Genomic DNA, 11,455 nt, shown 5'->3' with positions numbered 1-11,455 from the left:
CTCGGGCGGCCCGATCTTACCTCTAGTCAGTGTCACCTGTCAGCTCATTGTCGTCCCGGTGCGCCGTTTTATTTCGAATCACCCGCGAAACTATTTGTTGGCGGTGACGTAGGAATCCCGTCTCGCGAAGCTTCGGGCGGAGCAACGCGCGTTCCGAGGCATCGGGCGTGGCCACAAGCGTAATCGACACATGCCTCGATGCGCGCTTCGCAGATTTTCTTCCGGTTTACTCGGCACACGCATCGGAGCCTCGGCACAGTCGGGCACATCACTACTGTTAACAGTAGCGAGCAGCTAGCAATTACAGCGGTTCTTTGGCTGGTTCAATGCGGCTCCCGGGCTTTCACACGACAAGCGTTGAAAGTGCGCTAAATACACAGGATGTACTACGTCAGCCTATACAATACAATACATCCTGATTTATATAGCGCTTTCATAACAGCTGCAGCTGTAACAAAGCGCTTAACAAAACAGTTAAAGTAAAATAATAAACACAAGACATAACATAAAACACGGAGAGTCGTGCAATCCTAACCACTTTTCCCTCATACGCTTTGTTGTTTAAAGCTATCATCAATCCCGTTACTTGACTGACACAGAGGGCAACCAATCAGATGACTGAATCACCACTCGTGCGCAAACAGTGCTAAACGCTAAGCTACTCAGCGAATTACCTCTGATGTCAAGGCCAATACGTCGTACATCACCCCTGGCTGCGAGGAAACTATCCAAGAACTACAATTTTCCACCAATGAACTACCAATGAAGAGCTACTCACCATTTTGCCATTAAAAGTACACACCAGGCGTGAGGATATTTTTAATGCTTTCATGGGTTTTGTTCGCGGGACAAAACAGTGGCTTTTAGATTTAGATTTCTTAGATTTCTGGGGGTGGTCAGATGTTGACACTGGACTGGTAGCTCTCCGGAGGGTGGCTTCTTGAAAAGAAGCCCTGCGGACAAAAAAGGTTGGGCACCCCTGCTCTAAAACATTGCATGGAATCGAGGAGAGTGGCGCTGCAATGACAGACTGGTATGGTGGTCTCTTGAAGAAGGGGGGGTACCGGAATGTATGTTCTAACTAATAGAAGGAGGGTCCTTCAGGAAGGCAGGAGGGGCAATATTGTTTTCATCCCGCCGTGGAACCGTGGACCACCCTTGTCATGGTCCTTGAGGGTGCATGGGAGTTCTACATGTGTTTTTTGGACTTGGAGAAGGCGTTTGACCATCTACCCCAGAGTGTCCTGTTGGGGGTGTTCCAGGAGTATGGGGTATGATGCCATCGTATTGGCTGTTTCAATCCCGGTATGACCAGTCTCAGAGTTTGAATCGCATTGCCAGCAGTAAATCGGAATCATTCCCAGTGAGAGTTGGTCTCTGCCAAGGTTGCATTTTGTCACCTATTCTGTTCATAACCTTTATGGACAGAATTTCTTGCCGCAGGCAAGGTGTTGAGGGTATTCAGTGTGGTCGTCTCAGTATTACATCTATGCTTTTTACAGATGATTTTGGCTTCTTCAAACTATGTTCTTCAGCTCCCACTGTGGCGGTTTGTAGTGGGAAGCGCTTGTGATGAAAATCAGCACCTCCAAATCTGAGTCCATGGTCCTCAGTTGGAAAAGGGTGGAGTGCCCACTCCAGGTCGGGGATGAGCTTCTCACCCAAGTAGAGGAGTTCAACTTGTTCACGAGAGAGGATAAGAGTGTGAGTTGCACAAGCGGAACAGCGCAGAGTATGCTGTGATTTAGACTCTGTGTTGGTCTGTTGTGCTGAAAAAGGAGTGGAAAGACCAGAGCTTTTGATTTACCGCTCAATCTACGTTTCTACCTCACCTATGGTCAAGAGCTGTGGGTTGTGACCAAAAGAACAAGATCCGGTGTCTTCCAGTGAGGTTTTCTGGGGGTGTCCCACTCGACGGAGGCCTTGAGGGTGACCCACTGGCAACATTATGTCTCCTGGCTGGCTTGGGAACGCCACTCCAAATTTACTGACTGTACCTGAATGCTGCAACAGACATTCCTTTCACCATCAGCTTGGCTCTCTTCATGCAGACAAGGGTTCAATTAACACCGACTTAAAATAAATATAGAATAAATACAAAATAACATACAGTCTCAACCAAGGGTCGGCAACCCACGGCTTTGCATTGCTTGGGAAAATACATTCTAATTGTCCGAAGTGTATGTTGTCTCAAAAACGTGTATCACTTCTGTTATGGTCTTTGACTGTACTCTTGGTGGCAGTGTTGCTATAAAAATACTGTTGAGATGAAAAAGGAAGGAGAGCACTTCTGTAATGGCGACTGTAGTGCGTTAAACGAATTACTGTTGTGTTCTTAATCGCCTTTTGAGAAAATACAGTTTTTGGCTACACTCTGGCCTCATTTTGCCTCCCAACACCTCACCTTCTTTCTTCAGATCTTGTGCAGTTTCGGTCATCAGCATTCGCCTTACTCAGAGACATTTGTGAGCACTTGACATGTCAGCAGTCACATCCGCATGCATGGCAAGCCCAGTGACACCAAAACCGCACAGTATCTCAGCAAAGTATTAAAATTTATGTTTGTTCATTTGTTTAATTGTAGGTATAAATTGTAAGATTATTGTGATCTCGAAAGATTAATAAAATAAAATTATTTATATATTGTATTATTTTTTTCTCACTCAAAATATGTGTCACACTCTTCTACAGCCTGGAAAAGCACCGTACACTTATCAAGACTTTCAACCCCAGGTTGGCCAAAGATCAAGAAATCTAAGAAAAGAAAATTATCTGAAAAAAATAGAATATTTAATGATGCCTGCGTGGATTCATTTGCATTTAGCTCTGACAAGAGCAGGTTATCAGTCTGCGTAATTTGTGGTGAAAAACTGGCCAACAATAAAAGGTCAAATGTTGAAAGACATTTTCAAAATAAACAGGCTTTGCTGAAAAATATCCGGAGTGAGAAGGGAGGAAAACAATCACTTTCGGAACTGATGCGGAAGGCTCATCTGAGGAAAAGTCAAGGTTGCTGACCCCTGGTCTAAAGAAATGTTTGACTGTGTGTCTGCTTTGTGCTGCGACATTGTGTGACGTAGTCGTACTGTACGTTCTCGTGCCGATTGGCTGTCGCTGACGTAAAGCTGCTGAAGTAAAAAAAAAAAAGAAGGATCTGACAGTGGCCTGGCTGCTGGCAAATGACGATTGATGGTAAAATTTACTGTTCGCCAATCTCTGCAAATAGATTCTGTAATAGTTCAAAGAATACCTTTTTGAGTTTATCTTTTTTACTGACTGTCTTCATTCAACAATGGACTGTTTTATGACCACCATTCTATTGTCCCAGGAAGATTGTGTTGTCTGACTGATGATGCATTAATTTGGTCATGAGGGTTCAGATACGGATTTTAAATACATTTCTTAGGTGATTTTATGCGTTTAGGATCTCTTCTGTTACGGTAGAAGAAGAAAACAAACAAACAGCCCAACGTTTATATAGTTATTCTTTGCTGAAAGTTGACCTATATTTATTTCTTTTATTTTTATTTCATGTTAATGTGGATACGATGTAATGCAGTAATGTACTTCTAACAATTTTGAAGGCAAATGATTATCGCGGCGGAGAGTTTTTCTTTTCTTTGTGGAAAATTATGAAAGAGCTCTGCCTTAAGGGTTGCCACAGGTGTTTGCGCATTGGTGTCACTGCTTTTACCAATGACTATGTTTCCGTCCACAGGAGAGGATATTTGAGATTCCACCTCCGTTGGTGTAATTGGAGTTCCTTGTGGCATACCAGATGAGGATAAATTGGTTAATCAGGTTGCTGCACAGTGGCGATCCATTTTTATAAACGTGATGACGGGAACTGCGACCTCCACTACAGTGTCCAGAAGCTTGCAAATTATACTGAGGAAGCAAAACAATTGACAGTCACCTCTCTGATGGTGTTCCGGGACCGCATTGCGGTCAATGTGCTCTTGGCTGAGGCCAATCGAGCGTGTGCGGTGTGTGGTGAACAGTGCGGTTCAACCACACCCTGAGGGCCCCGCACACTGAACCGGATCATTCCGGCGTGACCACGCCCTTGTCGTCAGAGATAAGGAGTAAGACCTTTGTCACGTAAGGTACTGGTGTGTTATGTCTTAATCTCTCAAATTCTTTTTTCTCAGCTATCTTGACATTGTGTGGATGTTGCTGCAGTCCCTGTATAAAAAGCTCTCCTTATCCAATTTATCACTACGGTTATGGCGCCCACGGCATCTAAAGTGAATGGAATGTACCCTCTGCTGTTACTTTTGGATGGCAGTGATTCTGATGTGGAAAACAACTCGGGCTATGGTGACTTGTTTTCATTTAAATATCAGGATGTCGTGGACGATGTTTACCATCTATTCCTGGGGTTTTTTTCAGATTCATATTTGATCTGGTGAAAACCTCTTTCTTTTCAGCCCCTGGGTGTACCTATGTTTGCATATACATCGTGACTCCACTGAATAAAGTCCGACAGGACTTCCAGGCCTCTGGTTTAATCACCTCCAACCACAAACATAGTCAACTTCTAATCAGTCATTAGTTAAAAAAATGAATTGTCTGAGACGTAGTTATGTAACCATACAGATACCAATCTATGATTGTATGAATTTTCCATGAAAGGGACGTCAAGTCAAAAATATTCTTGACAATAGTATGTTTTCTATCTGTGCCCCCAGTAGGCTAAACACGCTATTCTGAATAATATTGCTATTATTCAATATGAATCAAGCAGCAAAATCAATCAATTTTTATCCATTTCACTGGTGGCCATTTTGCCGGTTGCTCTCAACTGAAAAAGGGTGAGCCCTTTGGCACTATGATGCTTGCAAACACTATGATGCTTGCAAACATCACATCTTGCAAACATCACATCTCCAAACCCAGAAAACAGGTGAACCATGATAGATCGTTACCTGAACCCTCAGGTACTGTGATGCCATTTTCAATTGACAGTAAGTAGCAAAATGGTGGCCCCCTGAGAGGGATAAAAATGGGGGATTTTGCTGCTAATTCATATTCCACAAAGGAAATATTTATCAGAATGTCGTGTTTAGACTAGTGGGGGTGTATAGAACATATTGGATTGAAAATTTTCGACTCGACATCTCCTGTGCTTGGTGTTTGCGCCTTCTTGTTAGCATGCATGTACCAGCACTGGTTTTGATTGGGAGGAATGCCGGCGCCGTTTGACTGTCGGTGCTGGACTGTCGGTGCTTGTGTTTTTTGCGCCTGTAATGGGCAGCATTTTTCACAGCTCCGTATTGTTCAGCGGAAATGTCGATGCTGTTGGACAGTCTGCGACTGGATGGATGGATGGCTTGTGGAGCCGTCGATGAGAAGAAAGGAGCGTCAGCGCAGAGCGCAGATGTGTATGTGGAACTGGAAGTCGCCGCTTGGAATTGAAGCGGATTTACATGGGACACGAGATGTGAGGCAATCTCTGTTTTCGTCAATGGACGCTACAGCTTCTTGTTTGCTTTCAAACTTAGCTTGTAGCAGACGTGTGCACATTTTCAGCATGACATCTTTGATCCACTAGTGAAAGGACACTTTGAACTGCTTCAAACTACAAAGTGTATGCAGAAAAAGTGGTTAAGATTGTATGACCGTCTGCGTCTTATGTGTTGTGTGGTATTATTTTGTCATTTTATGTTAACTGTTCTGTTGGTGGTGGCACGGGTATCCGCAGCGGCTCCTCTCTCTCTCCTGTGGTTGAGAGGAAAGAAATTTCATCTGTCATGTACTGTATGTTGCACATAGAGCACATTTACAATAAAGTTTACTTGACTTGACTTTCACATACTCTGTGCGCAAATGTTAGTGTTTGGGGAACTTACTTTCAGTTGGCTCTTAATTGGTTCTTGTTGGAGGCGGGGGAGGGAGAGGTTGTATTGGACACGGCGGGATCCTTTCTCCGTCCTCTGCTCCCCGCAGGTTCTCCGCGTGTTCGTTTGAATTCGGGCTGAGGTGAGGTGTGAAATCAGAGGCTGGAAATGGAGAAGATCTTGCAAGAAGCTTTATCTGAACGTTGAGAGCACAAGTGTGACACAAGCAATCGTGGTCAAGGCACAAATGCGCAAAGGCAACATCTCTGTACAAGTCATATACAGGTATATCCTAAGCGGGGCGTAACTCCTAATGGTTATCACCCTTTCGGTTTCTGGATGGACCGCTCTAATGTTCTTGGCCTTTTATCATTTCTTAATGGAATCATGAAATACTATTTTCGAAAGACATAAAACATAATGGCAGTGCTTTTGATGTTGCAACATTTTAGCTTTTCTTAGAAGCCGTCTTAACGCTGGCTTCCACGAAAATCATAATTGTTCGCAGGGCCTCTACTTTTGGTTGAAACACAGCTGCAAGCGCGAAACCGCAAGCTAGCCAAGAGATGCACTTAAAGCGTTGTCTGGTCTATTTCTGCAAAGGGTGTTAACATTATTTTTCGATGCTACGACAGTTCAAGTCAAGGTCACGTCATAAGGTTCAAGTGGCGGTCACATTTCAAGGTTCAGAGTAAGGTCACACTATAGTCAAAGTCTGTTTGTCTGCAATAAGTAGTTTAAGCTAAACATGCAAATAGATAAATGATGGCTTCATTCTCTATTTTTTTTTTAAGTTGACTGTGGTCTTCAGCATGGAGCAGTTGCTGCATCACCTACAGCAGGTTTTAGAGACCCATGAGATCAGCTGGAAACATGTACTTTGCTTCCTATCCACTCTGCTGGTGTACAACCCTTCTGCGCAACCCAGTTTGAGAGGTAACATTTTCAATGGCGCCATTACAGTCTTGAGCAAGATGATGATGTCTCTGACTGGTTGGCCACCCCTGTCCTACATTTTACTGACATCTGATCGTTCTGTTGGGGCTACGCTCAAGGAAATGCCAAAATAAATTCTGTAGGGGTGCTATAGAATTTATTTTGTGATTTCCTCGCTTGATTTTCTGTTTTGATGCATTATTTTCAAGTTTCGTTGTTTCATTGAAGTAATGGTTAATTTACGTTTTTAGGAGGCGGCCATGAACGCCTCTTGAGTCGAACGGAAGGAGCATAGCTCCATCTAGTGGATGCATTGTAGATTGCGTTTTATAATCCAGTGCGTCCAATATATGAAAAAAAAATACAAAATAGGCCATTCATTGAAGGTGCGCCTCATAATCCAGTGCGACTTTTAGTGCGGAAAATACGGTACTCTAACCATTTGCAGCAGTTCTCCACAAGTAACAATGCTTTCATTATTGACACATAAATCGATACTGTAAGTTTGTATTTTTTTTTTGTATTGATTGACATTTGTTGACAAGTTTATTCAATGGGCATGTCATTCAAAACTCAGCAAACCCTAATTTTTACAAGTAATGCATTGGTGAACATTCCTAATGCAAGGAATTGACCTGGATGACACTGTTTTACACACAACCTTAAGTCAGTTTGTTTAAAAATATAAAAATTTAAATAAAAACATAGAACAACATCAATATGACACTGAGTTAAACAAATACACATATGTTCAGGATTAATGTTCTTAAAACATCATTAATTAAATGCATTGCGCCACACATGTTATGTTTTGCATTCTAAATTTTATCATTAATCGGCCAATTAATCAGTAACATTTTTTTATTTCTGCATCGATATCAGCCTGCAAAAATCCCTATCGGTCCAACCCTTTAAAAGTGTCATCTAAACAGAGGAAAGTGATGAGTAAGAAACTAGTACCGTATTGGCCCGAATATAAGACGGCCCTGATTATAAGACAACCTCCTCTTTTTCAAGACTCAAGTTTGAAAAAAGACTTTTTGAACACCAAATTAATTTTTATACAGAAAATAATTACAGTACATCTGAAACAAATGATTATAACAATATATTTGAGAGAAAAAGCAGATTATTTTGCCTCATTTAAATCTAAAGTGCAATCACATTCGTAAATGAATGGCTTCTGGTTTTTGAAATGTAAATTACATCATAACTTCTCCTCAGCTGCTGGTTAACGTGGCTGATCTTCAACCCACTTTTCTCCAGATTGTCACTACGTTTCTCCATTTTCTGTTATCTCTTCTATTATTTTCTTCTCTTTTCCTTCTTACCGCTATTTTTTATTTTTCTTCTTCGTGCTACCGCTATTTTTATTTTTATTCTTCAGGGCAGGGGTTCATGTTGGCCTGGGGAGTCAAGTTCAGCATTCGCTTCATTGATATCTGGCGCCATCTAGCGTCGTGAATGGGTGTAATGTCTAGACCCCGAATATAAGACGACCCCACTTTTTCAGTCTTATTTCAATGCAAAAAAACACCGTCTTATACTCGGGCCAATACGGTAATTTGGTTTAAACCAATGACTATCGTTCAATTGAGAGAGGAGGGGAAGCATAGCTCTGCACTGGTCCAGAGACCACGCCCCACTCCTTGGGCTTCGTTCAACTATTCTTGTCACCACAGATCGCATGTCACACAACCCACCTGTCTAATCGATCAATATGTGTGATATAGGTGGTCAAAATTGTTTTGAATTTCTGATTCATTTTACTTTGTACATTAAAGTGGGTGTGATGCATTGAAAACATGTAGTTTTGTTCATGATCTATTTATATATTGACAGTGATCCCTCGCTATTTCACGGTTCGTTTATCGCGGCTTCAGTGCATCGTGGATTTTTTCAAACATTCATAATTTTTTTTTTTTTTTTAAGTCCGCAAAAAGTCCGCAAAACAGAGATGAAAGTTCTCCGGATTTTCCCGGAATTCCGGATTTTCAAATTTTAATGAAAATTTCTCTGGAGAATTGAGGAAAAAATTGCCTAAAATTAATCCGGATATTAGTTGACAACATTGAACGAGCCCGCGTTTGAGTTCGTTGTTTTGCTTTCACGAGTGTAGCCATGTTGAGGCACCAACACTAGTAACAGTAAAGAGATTTTCGTCTCTTTTCGTCTCACACTTGCTAAACCCCAGTGGAACGAATAAAAGACGCCGTAGACAAGACAGTTGTCGTAAAAAATATATTTGGACAAAAAGGGAAACACACGGAATGGCAGAAAAATGTGTCCGTCCGACTTCAAGTGTCATCTCGGCTAGCTTAGCTTAGCTGTTGTCGTGTGTGACGGACTAGCTAGAGTGGCGTTGCCACAACAGTAATACCCTCACCTCCCATTCTCATGGCCTCGCCATATCTCGGAGATTTCGAAATTTCGGCGAGAACGGAAGCCACAAAGGGTGCACGTGAGCCCGATCACTTAACTTGATTTGCAGGCCCGAGCCTGAAGCAAACCCGAGATTTCATATTTTATTTGTGAGGACTCGGGAGGAGGAGGGATGATTTCTGATAACAAAGCCTGTCTTTTGGAACGAAATCTAAGTTAAACAAGACTGGATAAACATTTACATCTTTTATATTTCTGTTTCTGAAGAGGTTACATTAACGGACAATTTTCCATCATTGACGAATTTTTCGTGGACGGGGAAAATTTAAGGCCGTCCGTCATTTTGACGGGTTGAAAATTGGGCCATTCACCACAGCAGCAGTACGTTTTTAAGAATCGAGCGCGGCACTTGGAGAGAGAAGCAGCGAGACAAAAAAGAACAATGACGGCTGGATCATAAAGATATGAAGGAGTTCTTTGAATTGTCACTGCGAGAGTTGAGTACAGTACGTGTTGTGATGACGCCACTTCTGTTTTTTTGCGAACCACGGTCTCTCGTGGCCAAAACTATTCACGGCCTCAAAAAAAAAAAAAAAGTCAGCAAGAGAGAAACAGACAAAAAAAAAGTCAGCGAGAGCGAAGCCAGACCCGAACCCGAAGCAATGATTGACCGAGATTCGGGTCAGGCTCGGGCAGCCCGATCTTACCATTAATATCTACAATGACAGATCCAACATTTTCTCCAAAGCACATGTTCAGAAGCAGTGAGTGATGTTGTTGCCAGCATCCAAGTGTGTCAGTGTTGTGCAGTCCATGCTTCGTCAAGCAGACAACGTGGTGTCCTCTGCTGCTGGCTTAACCCTTGTGTTCCAATTTCGACAATTTTTTGTAGATTTTTGCATGTTGTCATCTTTAAATCAAAGACAAGGCATAAAAATTGTGTGATATGAAATATTCTAATTCATGTTTTTTATATATATATGTTTTGGTCATAGCACAGTACCGCTTTTATTGTCCATAGAGGGCAAAAATACAAAGAAAAAAATAAGAACTATATGTGTATGTATAGCACTGATGCCACTGAACATGTCGAGTGGTTGAAAGTGAAATAAATATTCAGGAATAATACTTTTACAATTTTTGTAAAATTGTATGTTGCGTTATATCAACTTATTTAGATCGACTGCAGCACATGGGTTTTATATATATATATATACACACACACACACACACACATACATATATAATTTTTTTTTCCCGGAATTTTCAGGAAAGTCCACTTTCATCTCTGGCAAAAGGTCCGCGTGAAGCAGCGAAAGTCAGCAAAACAACAGCGAGTCAGACAGAGCAACATATACAGTACTGTACTACATGTATATGTTTACTGTATTTTGTTCTTCATAAACTAACCTAACTTATGCATGTTTGAATCTATTACAGGGGTGCCCATTACGTCTATCCTGATTGACCGGTAGATCGAGGACTCGTCCCAATTAGATCCGAAAGGTGTAGAGGAGAAAAAAAAAAAAAAATTGTGTGTTGTACGTGTAATATATTTTTTGTGTTTATGTACACTGCACCCTAATCATCCTATCAGTCTCATTTTCCCCCCAAAAATATTTAAAAAATAAAATAAAATAAAGCAGGTAAATCTTTAACTTATGGTGGCACATGACCTACGTCGGCGGAAGTTGTTTGCGCTCAGCAATCTGCAATTGCAGCTTGTGATCAGAGCTGTTGCGCTATATCTTTGATCGTCATTATTCTCATTCAGAGTTTGCTTCGTGTACAATTCACCAAGGGCACGGGCAAAGAATAGGAATCTAGAGGGCTGAGGGAAGCACTTTCAAACGGTATGTGTGAGCTATGCTAGTCAACAGGCTGCAAAAGTGCATTGCTTGCTTCCGTGTTTGGCTTCTCATCATGGCGCACGCGTGCGTGCGTGCGTGCGTGCGTGCGTGCGTGTCTGTGTGTGCGTGCGCGTGCGCGTGCACGGTAAGGGGCGATCCCGGGAGTTTGTTTGAACGAAAAGTCGATCTTCGGTCCAAAAAGTATGGGCACCCCTGATCTATTAGTATACAGCATTAAGTCATGTTAATTATTCAAAATTTACTTCACATGCATGTACAGTGAAACTACTCTACAACGAAATCATGTTTGCAGCGAGAAATTTTTCACAACGGGGTTTTTCACTGCAGCAAATTTTATCTCAGATGTAAACACACACACACACACACACACACACACACACACACGCACACACACACACACACACACACACACAAACATATATGTGT

At 41.9% G+C, this 11,455-nt stretch overlaps 1 protein-coding gene across 1 annotated transcript in view; it reads left to right on the top strand.

Annotated features, from left to right (window-relative positions):
- Positions 1 to 11,455, top strand: part of fanca (FA complementation group A) — a 109,478-nt gene that overhangs the window by 41,771 nt on the left and 56,252 nt on the right. Inside the window, exon 12 of the mRNA XM_019865287.1 lies at positions 6,635 to 6,776. Coding sequence (XP_019720846.1) covers positions 6,635 to 6,776 — 142 coding nt within the window. The remainder of the gene's footprint in view (positions 1 to 6,634; positions 6,777 to 11,455) is intronic.

This window comes from Hippocampus comes, unplaced genomic scaffold (assembly GCF_001891065.2).
Source record: "Hippocampus comes isolate QL1 unplaced genomic scaffold, H_comes_QL1_v1.1 scaffold180, whole genome shotgun sequence".
NCBI lineage: Eukaryota > Metazoa > Chordata > Actinopteri > Syngnathiformes > Syngnathidae > Hippocampus > Hippocampus comes.
The sequence above is the reverse complement of the archived record's forward strand: the minus strand, read 5'-3'. Positions and strand labels throughout refer to the sequence as shown.